Here is a 15544-nt window from a genome sequence, read left to right as displayed (position 1 = left end):
TCTTGATCATGTTCTTTAGTAGGAGCAACATAAAAGTTACTAGCCAATAAGATTTCTATGGTTGAAGAATTACTTCTCTAAATCAGGTGTCAAAGAGATGGTATAAGGTTTTGGGATTTGAGAAGAATTACAGGAGCTGCTGAGAGATTCTAATAGAAACAACTTCCCCATCAGCTCCAGCTCTCATGGTTTGGTATTTGAGGTGAAGTCCTGCTTCCAAGAGGATAGAAGAATATCAGGACATCGTGACAAAATCACTGCTGAAATTTATTAAATTAACATATATATCTGAGCTTTGAAGGATACCCACCTTCATTTTCTTGTAAATTGGTGTTGACAGCAACCGCATGGAGAGCGATCGTAGCCTTTGGCTGCCAGTCACTGGGTTTTCCCATCCATGAATCAAGATTAAAGATCGCTGCCAGTTCATTCGGAAATTAGTATCAGATCATTTCAATTTTCAATAGTTTGGAAGAAACTAATAACATGATAAATTGTGCTCGACATAGAATCAGGGACTTGATAGACAAGATCAGACACTATTTACAGGTGTTTCAGGGCTATAATATAAAAAGTCGAAGTGATTCTTTTTGGTGACAGAAGAATGAAAAACAGTGACTTAAATTGGTATGGAGTATCAAGAATTACCATATGATGAACGGTCCTTGAGGTGTTTGAGGTCAAAAAGGGCTGCAGAAGCTCCATTTACGCGCTTTTTGACATCATGAGATCCAATAAGCTCATATTCCCAGCTTCCATCCTGGTACTCCTCACAGAGGAACAGCTCTATATGCCTTGCATCTAATGTCTGCATTGTTCCTACATAAACAGGATACTATCCAGGTCATGAATACTACGGCGGGCCTGATGGATAAAAAAACTCCTGTGTTTCAATATGAGAGCAAGACATACTGCTCGCAATGGACAGCTGTTTATGCAGTACTCAAGACTGATCATGGGACCAGTGATAGGATGCATCAGTTATCGTAATTAATATCAGTCTCAACACAAAAGATATGTTGCAAATGCATGTTGGCTTATTCATTAGCAAAGCAAAATCTGGTGGATTAGTGAATTACCTTTGGATAAAAAAAAACAAGCATGCCCTCTAAGGATTATAAAATACACAAACATATATATATAAGAATAAGCTTCTGAATCATAATAGAAGTGGATGAGCCTGTGAAGACTAGATATTATAAACCTTGCCTTTTCTTATGGCCGCCAAAACCTCGGAGCTACTCAAGTATGACTCAGAGTCACAATACAATACCAGATTCTCTAAGTAAGGCCTTATTTCTGTGCGAAAGGGCTAATGATTGAATAGTCACATCTCTTTTTAATCATATATGATGGCTGCTAATCTCATCAATCAAATAAATTGAAAATTTATTCTGTTCTTTTGTTGGTAGGAGTGAATTTTGTTGCTCACCATCACATGTATTGAGGTCGCAGACAGGGCATCGAACAAGCTGGAGATCTGAAAACATCAGCCCCAGTTAAATTTCAAGGTTAATTGAAGTGATAAAATCTTAGCATTGGATCCTATAAAAGTGACTTAGAAAGAACTACCAGCTATCCAGATCCCAGATTTAACTTTGTCTAACACACAACAGCCACAAGACTCCAAAATATTCTCTATAGTATCTTCTTTTGGGATTTCCTCTGGGGAGCTCAGCCTTTCTGTGAGGAGTGCTTCTGAAGATTCGAGGAAAAATGCACCAATTCGCATCCAATCTGATTTTCCCATCAAATAAAAAATACAGTGAATAAATTCATTTCTCTACTAATGCGGGAATACTTGCATCTGTATAGTTCAGGAGAATGTCAAATAAGAAAGTGACGGTTGTGTATAACATCTAACTGAATATTTTATATGCTTTATTCAAGGACAGCATCAGACAACCTATGCTTCCACATTCCATGTTCTGAAATGATTTTCTTACAAGGAGATATATCTAAGAATAACCCCCCCGCCCAAAAAAAAAAAACTAAGTTGACGTCACTTGTTCCCATAAATGTTAGAATTATGTTCTCCTTATTAGGAAGCATGAACTTTCCGAATGATCATATATCTTTTAAGCTAATGGTTTAGTCCTTCCTAATCAAGCAAAATTACTGGAAAACTCTCACATAAAGAGACACCACCAGTACTACGATTTTTCTTTTTATATGCTCGATAAAACCATAACTTTAAGTTAATAGCTCTTGCGCTACGAGCATTGCCCCATCATCCCATTCAGCCACAATTATCTGAATATTATGTAAATTAACTTCTTACATTTGACATTTCGATAAATGACCGAACATACCCACAACCCTATACAGTGCACTGAATTTTTGCAACTAGAATTATGCATGTGAGCACTAAAAACCAGCCTTGAATTAATGTCTGGATGGGTTCAGAATCACCAGGTGGTTCTAATAAGGATATCTGAAAATAAGGTTGGTCGAAATAGCAACTAATGGTAGTCAATGAAGCACCTGGAAGGCTGGAACCTTTCATTAACAAAGAAAACGGAACTCACCTATATGCTTCTCCTGCTGGCGGAACGTGTAAGAGTGACTCCCATCTGCCCAAACGAGTCATAAATCAAACTTGATCCGACGGTTATTATACAATGAGTACCAACCAATCTTAACTCAATGCAGCACCATTCACAAAAGACACCTGGAAAACATCTAGAGGCTATGTATGATCCTTACCGAAGGCTGAAGTGTAGAGGTTGATCCACTTGAATGCCACGTGCTCGGGAGCAGGGACCTGAAGATCACGTAGGCACACGAACTTCCATATGCTGTCTTCCATGATCAGACGGTGGAACCATCTGCTCGTCAAGGCGAGCATCACCAGAGACCGTCCGTCGAGAAACTTCGCGATCTCTGTCCACACGTCCTCTTCGTACCTTTCGAAAGAACAACAAACAGATTTGTACACAGAGAGATTATAAATTTGGAAAAAGAAAATTAAATTCTGTTAGGCATTATCTGGTTACTGAGAGAATTTTAGAAAGAGAAAAAACGTATTATTATTCTTTTTCAGTTTTCTCAAAATCAAAACAGAAAGTTTCACGTCAAAGGCGTAAAACAGAAGTGATTCAACAAATGAACTAACTGTTCAGTTTTGAGTCAACTCAGACCACTTCTTCAAAGTTAGTTAGTGAGAATTCAAATTTGATTCCAGATCCGAATGAAATTAAACATAATTGTTCTGTTTTCTTTCTGACAAAACGCAGGAAATTGAGAAAGACTTCTAGTTCAAATCGAGAAGGCTTAAACCTTCAAAGCATCAGTTCAGTAAAGTATTTTCCAAGTATAGATTCTGAACGTGATCTTAATAATATTTCCTCCGGTTTCTCACTTACCAAACAGAGTATCAGGAATTAGAATGAACCACTTCAAGCTTTAACAAAATTGAACTAAGCAATTCAAACTGAAACAGAGTTCGCAAAAAGTAGAGAAAATGCATTATTTTTTGCCAAAAATTTTAGAATTCATTAATTAAAATTCGATCGATCATTCAGAGTATAACCTAGTTTTCAAGTCATAGTTCGGTACGACGGTACCTTAGAAATCTTCTCAGCAAATTTTTTTCAGAATATGGTTCAAATAGCTGTACGAATGTGAAATTGCCTAATGAAAACAGATTTGCTTTTATCTAGCCTTACAAGCGAGACTCGAAGTTCACCGAACAGTATTTTCGAAAAACAGATAAATGAAAATTTTCTAACGGAATTATAAAATTCGAATCAATTTTCAAATAACACCTGCATTCACTCGCTTCTCACTTGAAACTCAAAGACGCTCAAGATACGCATAACTTTTCCAACATGCACGTTCGTGCACGAAATTTAGAGCTGAGTTTGAGATTTTCTACAAGATCAAGTCGATTTCCAGCTAACTTCGCAAAGAGAGAGAGAGAGAGAGAGAGAGAACCAGGAGAAAGAGGGGTGAGCAGTCAGGAAAGCTGGACGAGGAGAGCCGCAAGAGCATATAGGCTTGGCTCGTCGCAACCGCTTCTCCAATCGGTCTGGCTGCAGACCAGTACTTTGCAGTCGCTTTCCCATGGTTGCTATGCGAATCGCTCTGGAGCTCAGAGCCAAAAGCAAATGAGAAAATATTATGCAAGTCCGAAATCTCTCTCTCACAGTTTCGCCTATTTATAAGCGCGCGAAGTACTCCATAGATTTAAACTAAATGAATAGGAGTAAATAAATATGAGAATAAATTGTAAAATATTTGGGCCTAAGGTCCCAGTTCCATTTCCAGTTGGATCTGATTTATGGACCAAGTTTAGTTGGGCCTAGTCTCTTTTGTTGGAGACTCTAACGCATAAAATAACTAGTACAAATATATGAACGTGTGTAATTATCACCACTAAAAAGAATGGGCGTATGATTGTAATTGCCGGCATGGAATTGATGGCCAGCCGGGATTATAATATTAACATCATATATATTATTAGATATGTTAACTTTAAATTATCATCGTAAAATAGAGAGGATATTTAACTTTTAAAGGAAGAGCTCCACCAAGGCACCAACCGATTCAAAGCAATCAACTTGAGCCACGTGTCATCCACTATATTTCCCTGTTTCCTTCTACTTCTGTTAGCGTCTAATTAATTCTCCCCTTATTACTTTATTCTTGATTGTGTTATCCACAGCAGGAAATACCATGATATAAATATTACAAAGATGATACGCAATTATTTGGAAAAATGGCACCAACCAAAAAGCTGGTGAATTTACATTTTATTGTGAGTAAATCGTTACATATACGGGTGAAAAAAAATGACGAGCTCCCTAGGAAAAAGAATTAATCCCTCGTTGGTTAGGAAATGGATCAGCGCTCCTTGCGGAGACAATAGAAATAAAGAATGTGCAATTTAATTCATGAATTTCCTACAATTGGGAGCTCCACACACGCAAGGAACTTTCAATTCATCGCGCTCATCCGGATCAAATAAGTAGTCATACCTGTTTCAGAGGGAAAAAAAAAATGTTTATTCTTCAACCAGCCCAAACTGAATGTCAATGCATTCATGCACAACACACACATACGCACACACACAGAGAGAGAGAGAGAGAGAGAGAGAGAAGAAAAGAGGTCAGGGAATGAATCGCACGTTAGTTCTTCACCAGCAGAAACATTAGTCTTAGCAATAAGAACTATCCTGCTCTCCTCATCACCGAAACTCATGATCCTCGCATAGCAGTTGGGCATGCACTGCAGCAACATGAGATTTAAGTTGTTTAGCATCATAACATAGAAGGTCAACCCAAGCCATGAAAAACACATTGAGCATAGTCATCTTGAAGTGTAATCGAGAACACGCGATTTTCTCACTTCAAGCAAAAACTTTCCGACTCCAACCGACGAACTTACCGAATGGTTGATTAAACGTGCTACATTCCCTTTATTTGTGGCATCGATTACTACTTCCTCGCTTATCTTGAAAAGCTGCATAAAATTTCATTGGACTTTAAGAACCGTGATTCATAGACGAATATAAGTCACAATAGAATAATATAAAATTAACCTGCTGGAAAGCAAGAAATTTTGGGCATACTTAAAACACCAGCAATTGTCAAGTCAGTAAAACAAAATGGAAGATTTAGTCATCTGTAGTTCTGTAAATGATTTAACATTATTAGTCACAAAATCCCAACTTAAAATTAGTTCAACTATTTAATACGTCACTACTGTAGTACAACACGCTTACCTACTTGCTAAAATGGAGTAAAAAGACATGCATTTAAAAGAGAGAGAGAGAGAGAGAGAGAGAGAGCAAAAGATATGCATTGGGTATCTATGCTTGGTTAAACAGAGAAACAGTGGTCCCCGACATTCCCTGACTGCATCTGAAGCATCATAGTACCTCTGATGACTTCCAATATAGGCATAATGATATCTAATAATATAAGCAATTGCAAGCCATTGTGAGTGTGTGTACAAATATCATTTTCCTACTAAAAAAAAAGGGGAAGAAAGGAACTCACGTAACAATCTTTGCTTTCTGATCCATACTTTGCCTCCCTCAGATCTGCAACACTGCGCCTGACCTGCTCACCACGATACTCAACAACCTGGGTACATACACACCTAGCATCAGTTGCCCGCATTCAAAAGGGAAAGAGAATGAACCACAAGTTTGTCACTGAAAAACAACCCAGTGATGTATTTAACACTTTAAACGATAGAGACAAAGCAGACAGATCGCAATTATCTCAACTACTAAAGTAAGAGCCTTAGCAGCAGATACCCTATAAGTCATTCCCTTCCCTATCTTTAGAAAAAATCTCAAAAAAACCACAAAAATCCATCCACAACAGCTTTCCAAAAACTTCCCTAAAACATTGGTATACACTCATTGGAGCACCGGATCAAGGGTTGGGCCTTGGACGATGTCACTGCCGACAAGCTGAAGAACCGAGAGAGAGTTTGCATTAGAGAGAGGGAGGGGCGGTTATGGCGTGCTAGCCACTGTCGGTGTGCGACGGGAAATAGGGTGGTGGACTCGCAACCTAGCTCCGGCAAAGCTCAGTCATGATTGGGTTGATTTTGGCTTTTGTTGGAATTTCTGGGATTGTGGATCAATTGTGTTGATTTAGGGTTTCAATCAATTGTTGATTTCATGTGGAAATTGATGGCCAATTTGGTGATACTGAATAAGTTCTTCTACAATGCTATGAAGAGTCTTCATGGGAGGAGATCAGAACCTACGGTCAGTAGGGAGAAGCGGATGGATGCTTCTAATTATTACTGGAGATGCTCACCGAACAACCAGTGGAAGGTCGAATAATAATCCGTATCTATTAGAGAATCCAATATCGCTGGAGGCGGCCTTGGAGAAAGAGTTCATTCTCGCTTTCATACCGCCCGCCCGTTCGAAGAAACACATGGAAAAGCATAATAACTCGACCTCGCCTCGGCAACAACACCTTACCATAGAAGAAGCTGACTGACAAAGCAGAGGAAAACAGAGCCAGAAGCAGTCTCTTAGCTGCCTTTCCGTGGGAGAGAGGTATGCGAGATCGGGTCTATCAAGGAAGGCACGCTGAATCATTTGCTGAAGCCTTCAATCATTCTTGCTGGAGAGATGCTATGTAGGAAGAAAGCTTTTGTTGGAATTTCTGGGATTGTGGATAAATTGTGTTGATTTTGGGTTTCAATCGATTGTTGATTTCATGTGGAAATTGATGGCCAATTGGGTGATACTGATATTGGGTAACAGCCGAATAGGTCTTTGTTTTGGTCTTGAATTTATGTTGATCTTGGTTGTTCCTCTTTGTTTATCCAATTATAGTGATTATTGATCTTGGTTATTCCTCTGTGTTTATCTTGTTTTGGATTTGTGTTGATCTTTTGCCAATTTAGATTTCCTTGCTCTTTGTCTCTCTGTTTTTTTTTTTAAAAAAAAGGTACAAGGTAAAAAATATTATTTTAATATATAAGAAAAGATGAAGAGAAGCTGTTGTGGAGTGTATTTGTATAGGGAAATCAAAAGTGGTTTGATTCCCTAAATTTATGAAAAATGGTTAGATGTATGCTGCTAGTGCTCTAAAGTAGAATATAAGTACACCATTGTTTGTCGATCTATTATAAAATTTTGGGAAGTTGGGTATCCTAAAGAAAAATTCTCAATATCAGGCAATATGCAGATAGAAAAAGAAACATAGACATACATTTATTTATATGCATACATACAAATACACACACACGCACATAAATACATATACATATATATACACATACACATATCACATATGTTGAAAAAGCGTCTTTTATGTACCACTGTATTTCCTACCATTTCTCCTTCTTGAATATTCCTACGTGCAAAGAGACCCCATCCATGTATACCAGATTTACCAAAGCAAACCCGATGATTTTCAGTTCTCTGAAGCCACAAATAAATGTTAATGAAAAATGTTAGACCAAAAAAAAGTAGAGAAATTTAAAAAATTATATCACATAGGCAGTAACTATTGCATATGAAAAAAATAAGATTTACCTGTAAGTGGTGAAGCCGTTCCTTGAATGAAGTGAAAATCTTAGGATCTTCTACTTCCTGTTAAAAGACGACAGAAAGTATGTAAATGTACATTCATCTGTCTCATTACTCCGCCAAAAACAGCCAAACAAGTTTATCCCCTTCCAAAAGCAAAAGTTTCAAATCCAAAAGGTGATAAGAATTTACATTATTTGTGCTCAAGCTACTAATTGCATCTAAAGAATGATGGCTTGGCCCCATCAATCGGTGGAATACTGGCTGCCCTTCAGCCCTCTGGTAAAACAAAACAAAAACTAAGATGAGACAAATAAGAGAAGAAAAACTGATATTAGCTTGTTGCAGAAAACAACAATAGCAACGACAATTTGACTATACCTTAGATTGCAGCAGGAGCAGAAAATAAGTAAAGCAACTAGTATTCTGATGAAACAAACACATTATAGACATAATATTCCTACATAAGTTACCTTGTTGTTTGATCTTTTGAAAACACGGCATCTTGCAGCAGAGAGTGGCTCAAACTCATTAATCTCTATGGTTGAAGATTCAGGAACTTCAGTTTTCTTCAATGAAATCAGCCTTGAACCCCTGAAACACCCCGTCTGGTTCTCCACACTTCTGGCAGAGAAAACCCCCAAAGGAGTATGAACAACTACAACAGCATCAGGGTTTGGGACCCTGCAGAAAAACCACAGTATTAAGTAGGCTTGGACCAATAAATGCCGTGCATCATGGAATAGACCAACAAAAAATTTGCTTGACTTCCACTGGTGAATGCAATAGATGAAGAAAATGAGGAAACAAATGATGGGTGCAAATCAAACCTGTGAACTGCACAATATATCAACTTTTTGGTTTTTTGTGTCCCATTCTTTTCTGAGCAATGCAACTGAAATTTCAACAAATAATGTTAATATAATCACCAAACTTGTTCCATCTTCATATTATTTACTCAAGAATTATATAAGAATAATTTGAAAATGGAAGCACGCATCATACAGACGTGCAGGCCTAAAAAAAAAAAATGAATTACGCAGTGGAATTCAATAATATTATATATTAGTTCAAATCAATGGTCAGTTCACGAGTAAAAGAGCTACAAAAACATACTTCCATGCTATATCCTGCTCTTGACGCACACATCGCATGAAAATGAGTAGCACACTTGCAGCACTGTGTGCAGGAACCATGAATCTGCTTGCAGATTACACAAGACTGTAGTCCAAAAGAGAGAGAAATCACAATCAAACCACAAGACTTTCCAACTCTTAATACTGTGAATATTTACTAGAGAAAAACTCATAATATATTTTGTGATTGAAGCACCAGAACTGAAAACTGTCTAGACAACCATTAAGAAGAACATTTTACCTTCAAAAATGACTTAGACGGAATTCTAAGGATTCCCACAGCAGGTTCCATTTTCTCATGATTTGAAAAACCAACTTCTGGCCGGAACCAAGCACATGTAACATGAACCCACAGCGTCTCAACATCAGTTGGCTTCAGAGCACCACCTATATAAGCAGTTTGCAGATATAACAAGAACATATTAGCATTGAAAGACAGTGAAATATAAATAGCAGCACTGGAAGACAGTTAGCTTCAGTGATTAAATAACAAGCATTATCAAGTACATAGGTCCAGTATACTCCTTAAAATCTATATATAGTAATCATATTTGCATGATGGTCATGTGGCAAAAGTTAATTCTTGTAAATTTGAAAGAGGGGGAAGCAGGATTGTATCCTTAATGAGTACCATCCATGTTATGATAAAAAAGAAAAAGAATGCAGGGATTCAAAAAATAAAAGCCACAATTATTTATCTGAACAGACCCAGAAGGTTTGCTGGAAAACACAGGAAGAATAAACATATACTGGCATTTTCATAAAGAACTTTACTATATAAGCATTTTGGACAGATTGGCGAAGAACTGCTCAAGACACTAATCCAGATGGCATACCTTGTACAGGACAGAGGCAACACTCTCTTTTGACATCAGGTGATTCACAAGCTCTACAAACCCATGAAGTAAAATCCTGAACAGATTTTGCCCCATAGCACTCTTGGTGGACAGCTATTTGGCATCTGTACCCCCACAAAAGAAGTATCAGAAAACACATTCAGTAGTGAAGTGCATAAGATATAATCCAATCTTCTACCATCAAGCAAATTTTGATTTAAACACCCAATAAATGCAAACTTTCCATAAATATCCTATACATGATGGAAATACCTGTTGCAGATAATAATTTTGTTATCATCCCAATCTTCCACCCATCTACAAATAGCACATCTTTCTGTTGTCCATTTTGCATGAACAGGCACATATGTATCTGCAGCAATTAAAATATGTAAAATCAGTCTCCTCCCAATCCGCCAAAAGACCTTATTGCCGCAGACACAGCACCAACACAAGCAAACCAGAAAAGAAAAAGCCTTCAACATGTAAAGAATTCAGTGAAGTGCATGTTTTACCTTGCAAAATAGCAAGTAAGTGCTGCTTATCTAACTTCAGAGGATCCATACTATGCACGTTACCATGCGCATTATACTCTGCAATCTGAAGCAGCTTCAATGTTAGCAGGAAATTACAAAGCTACCATACACACAATTCATTATCTTTAACCAAAAAGTAAAAAGTAAAACATAAAAAATAAAAAAGAAGAGAAAAGGAAAGCTTCAATCACTCCAATAATTTCATAGAAATTTAGAGGGCATCAGGGTTGTACTAGTGTCACAAATCCACGTCTAGAAAATTGATTCCAACTCAATAACTTAATAGATTCAGATAAGTTCTTAGATTATTCATTAATTCAAAGACACTACAAATCATGGGTTAAAAATCAACAATCAAAGCAATCCTAGCCTGAGCCAAGTGCATACTGATTAATTGAAAGGAAATAAATTTACTTGAGATAATTGCAAAAAGCAAAAAAAAAAAAATCACTGATGAAAATGATACAAATTAGAAAATTTTAACAGAAAACAAGCTAGAACAGATTTGCATAGAAAAATCTGGGTTCTGAAAGGTTTCCACATCTACAAAATCAGATTTTCTTCTTCTTCTTTTTTCTGGAACAGACAAAACAGATATTAACTTTTGTTTTGACAAAGCTACAGAATTGGTTCTAAAAACTAAGGTACAAAAAGTCTCTAACCAAGGGCAGTAAAGACTAAAATGCATATCATAACATACAAGGAACAAGAACTCCATAATATTAAATGACGTTTAAAATCCTAGTGCAATGATTTATACATTGAAAAGTAGTAAAATAGAAGGCAAATCTATGCATCCAATGCAAAAATTATCAGGAAAATACTTCACATCCACAACAGCCATTGAGAAGAAGTGATATCATTTATGCATTCAAAATGAGAATAAATTGTACAGACCCATTTTTCTAGTGGCAGCATTGTTCCCTTCACTTTCACACTATACTTCCACTTTTTGGCTCTGCAACCTGTGTGCCGTTCCCATTCACTAGGTGTATACTTCTTCGACTCGCATGCACCGCAGTTGCACATAATTCTAAGACAGAAAGAAACAGAAACAGCTTAATGGATGCTTCTTTAAAATAATAATTCAAATCGCCAGAAATGTCACAATGAAGTTAACCTAACCAACTAGAACTGTCCATAAAAAAACAAACTCTAATCAGATTAAATGACAAGTCTCAAATTAGTATGTAAATTTCAAGAAAAAAATTGTGTGAAATAAATTACTAACATCACAACTAAAATAAATACTTGAAGGTACTCAATGAAAACAAGAAATGCTTTGTACAGGAAAACAAAAAAAAATGAAAAGAAAGAAAGAAAGGAAAAGAAAAAAGAGAGAGAAGAAGAAGAAGAAGAAAAGAAAAGAAATGAAAAGAAAAGAAAGAAAGAAAGTTGCTGGTGAGGAGAGCATAAGAAGAAAATTAATGAAATAGTGAGCAAGAAGGGATAAAGAAAAAAGGTCCCAGACAATATGAAATCCGTTTCAATCTACCTAGTATTTATAAAGAGTTCAAGACTTACAAATGAAGTTTTGGAATGTATGTTCCTTCCATCCCATTGCACACCACAGTTACCTTCTCAGGCAGAACAGTTTGTCTACCATTTTCTACAGACCTGCTTCACAAATTGTGCAACATTAAGCTTGAACTTGATTATAACCTCCAAAGTCAGCCTATACAGTCAAATATGCAATTGCCCAAAAAGAATTGCAGAAAAACACAGATAGTGTAAACATACTTCATTTTTCGCTGGCATTTTTCTAAAGCTGATGATTCGTGATTGGACTTTGCTTTGCAATCTGGGCAATAGTAATCAATGTTCTCCAGATCCTTGAAACCATAAACAAGTCAGTGATCCTCCAGGCGTTCATGAACTAGGGTAAACAAACATTCGAAAGTAACGGAAAAATAAAATCACAAATAAGAATGATAATCACCTTGAATAGTTTGCTGGAAATATTGTCACACTCAGCATGCACCCAAACATTACAACCATCACAACACACCTAAATCCAAAGAGTTAAAGTCAAACAATCTCTGAAAGCATTCAATTGTTTTTCAAAAGGGAAAAGAAAAGAACAAATAATAACCCTAATTTAGATTTTCTGATAATCTCACCCAATTCCCGCCATCTGAATGGTGCCAAGTCTTCTTGCAAATGCCACAGTATTGCCCAGATTTTCGTAACTGTAGAAATATTGACATGAACATCGCTTAGAAAACAAGAAGATACAATGAAGTTCTTCAAGAAATGGTTCTCCCAAATAAAGCATTTATATATAACACACCTTAGCACAATGTTTACACAGAAGCAGGGTTTCATATGTTGAGCCCTTCAATTTCTTCATAGTTTTGCATGGCAGAAACAAACCACAGCCATCACAGGGTCGTGTATCCTTATAGCATTCATCCTGCACGCAATTAAATCACTGGATGAATCATGTTACTGAACAGGCCAGATTCTCTGAGCATTTAACTGTTAAAGTAGAAACCTAAATTTGGAACCATAATTGGTCTGAAAGATATAAATCTGTGGCACAAATTTCCAACAGACTAAAATACTTGCAAGAAGGGAAAATTTTAACAAAGGCAAATTGTTAAAACTTATGATTGGTATTTTACACAGGAAATTCAATTTTTCCACAAACTAAAAAATGAAGTGGCCTTACTAATTCTACAAAAACACCCAAGTGACCTCGTAATATAAACTCAGGCAGCGACATGGAAAATAGAAAGAGCAAACAGAGAGAGGCATCCAGATTGGAAGAGTGGGAAGAAAATTATGTTCTGAAGAACTTGCCTGATTCTGAGAGTAATATTTCTGGTCCAAATTTACAGTGGCCTCTTGGATCCCATTGAGATTTGTATCCGGATTAGCCATTTGCGCAGCCCCAAGGTTTGCGTCCAAAATACCGTTTTCTGCCAGCAATGCCTCCTCCAATGCCATCTGAAAATCAGTCGGCTTGCTCTTGTACAACTGGGTCTGCCCCTGATATCTGAACAAAGCAAGCTATTAGCAAACGCTCGATAATTCAATAGCAACTACCCGAAACATCACTCAAAAACCATTTTAGCTACGTACCTGTCCATGAATTCCATGAAGGGAAATATCATTCCCTGCTTCACCCACGCATAGTCCTGCCCAACACAATTCACTTAGAACCCAAAATAGACCAAAAAGAAACATCATATCCAGAAAGGAAGAGAGAGGACTTTTACCCTTTGCGTTCCATTCTTGGAATACCCGTAAAACATCACACATATAGCGCCGGGAACACAACAACTCAGGACCGTTTCTGGAGCTTGCAATATGGGATCGATCACTATGGCCGGCCAAGCCGGGTATCTCCTCCCACATTTTGCCCAGACTATATCACCCAAAGCAAAGTCCTCTGGCTTATAAACTTCCTTCTTCTTATGACTATTCTCTTTCGCCATTCGCTCAATTCCGATAGAACTAAACCTGGATTTATAACCTTCACTATCTATCAATGCCGAAGAATTCACTCCAAATGTGTTCGCCTTGGAACTACTCGAATTCAAATAGTTCCTATAATCAAAATTCTTATAACCCACACAAGCTACTTCTCCCGTAGAACTACTCGAGTTCTTGAACCGAGACTTATCCTCCTCGCTCTTTTTATCAAATCCCATATCTTCTACTTCCATTGCGTCACCTTCTAAGCTCGAATCCTTGTCGAACTTCGAGTTCTCGGTCCTCCATATTTCAACAACGGAGTCATACAACCTCGTAGGCAGCATCTGAATCCGCCCTCGCGACGATTTCAACAGCGGCGGCCGAAACCGCTCCGTGCTTCGTTTCAACGTTCTTTTCCCATTCAATTGCTTCGAATTCGACTCGAACTCTCCGTCCCACCAAGAATAACCTGAGCCATTGCTGAAACCTTCAACCCCACTGTTACCGGCTGAGTGATACCCGTTGGGTTTCCTTTTCTTGGGATTCACCGAATGCGCATAGCCGCAGTCTTCTTCTTCTTCCCAATCAGAATCTTCGAGCTTGCACCGCTTCAGATTCGTCATTTCGAGTTTCATAGTCCGTTTGATTATCATCCTTCAAACCATTCAACTCGACGAATCCACACTCCCAAACCAAACCCTAATTTCGCATCGGACACCGAAAGCAAGGCCCAGGAAAGTAGGAAACAAATTCCGAAGGTTCCTAGTACCTACACTTCGATTTCGAAACGGCGATGGCTCTCCGATATACAATACCCTCGTGAATTTAGATAAAAACCCTAAATTCCGACGCGAAACCCTAACGAGGTCACGAAAGGAGGAGCAAAAATAAAATTCAACCGCTTCCGTAGCGTCTTGAATCGCAGAGGGAAAATTTAAAAGAAAACCAAGGATTACGATCTCACAATCGAATAATAAGAGGCAGATAATCAATCTCTAAAGAAAAACCAGACAAATTTCCTGAGAAAACAACTCGATATCGCAGGGAGAAAGCTCGAGCGGTGTTGAGGTTCGGTTCGTCTAAAACAAGTCCTATACAACAATTGCTTATATATGTGTATATCTGATTATTATTATTATTATTCTTATTAATTATCGTTCTCTATTTATTTTAATACCATTCGTTATGTAATATTTTTGCTAATCTAAAATAAAAATATTTCTAAAGAATGAAAAAGCCCCTTCTATAACGTAGTTTTGGCTCCAAAGATAGGGAATCCGACTTTGGGAAGGAGGGAGACGATGAAAATTGCTCGCGGGCGGAGCGCGAAACGAAATTTTGGGAGGTAGGATGGAGTTTCTTGTGCCACCTCTGGTGGATCTGTGGAGTTGCTGACTTGGCAGTTGGCAACCCAACCAATCGTGTTGTCGGGGCAGATGGCCTACCAGTAGGATTTGTTATGTTGTCAGAGATAAAGAGACACTTCAGAGGCTGGTCGGGAGTAGAGTTGTGTGGTTCAAGCCAGTCTCCCTCCCAAGCTTAAATTCGTTGCTTTTTCTTTTCTTTTTATTTTTTATTCTATTTTTGGGAGGCGGGTCAAGTGGCCAT

General features: G+C 37.7%; 2 protein-coding genes across 2 annotated transcripts; both read right to left on the bottom strand.

The window, feature by feature from the left end:
- On the bottom strand, positions 1-4067 carry LOC133863112 (probable F-box protein At3g61730). Its single transcript, XM_062299105.1, has 8 exons — positions 3937-4067; positions 2707-2906; positions 2529-2573; positions 1573-1737; positions 1433-1480; positions 649-819; positions 311-418; positions 1-210 (listed from the first exon to the last, which is right to left on the bottom strand). Exons 1-8 carry the CDS (start codon positions 4065-4067, stop codon positions 128-130), a joined length of 951 nt encoding a protein of 316 aa, XP_062155089.1. The 3' UTR covers positions 1-127.
- A 616-nt stretch (positions 4068-4683) lies between these two features.
- On the bottom strand, positions 4684-15129 carry LOC133863096 (histone-lysine N-methyltransferase ATX3). The gene is made up of 23 exons (XM_062299087.1): positions 13738-15129; positions 13601-13656; positions 13319-13514; positions 12807-12929; positions 12637-12705; positions 12456-12524; positions 12257-12348; positions 12041-12136; positions 11414-11549; positions 10496-10580; positions 10254-10353; positions 9981-10105; positions 9386-9531; positions 9125-9229; positions 8839-8903; positions 8482-8692; positions 8201-8287; positions 8015-8071; positions 7811-7900; positions 6003-6089; positions 5389-5463; positions 5129-5229; positions 4684-4979 (listed from the first exon to the last, which is right to left on the bottom strand). The coding sequence occupies exons 1-23, from the start codon at positions 14587-14589 to the stop codon at positions 4889-4891; spliced, it is 3114 nt and encodes a 1037-aa protein (XP_062155071.1). The 5' UTR covers positions 14590-15129; the 3' UTR covers positions 4684-4888.
- Between the last annotated feature and the right edge of the window lie 415 nt (positions 15130-15544).

This window comes from Alnus glutinosa, chromosome 3 (assembly GCF_958979055.1).
Source record: "Alnus glutinosa chromosome 3, dhAlnGlut1.1, whole genome shotgun sequence".
Classification (NCBI taxonomy): Eukaryota; Viridiplantae; Streptophyta; class Magnoliopsida; order Fagales; family Betulaceae; genus Alnus; species Alnus glutinosa.
Note: the sequence above shows the minus strand (reverse complement) of the source record. Positions and strands in the feature narration are given on the sequence as shown.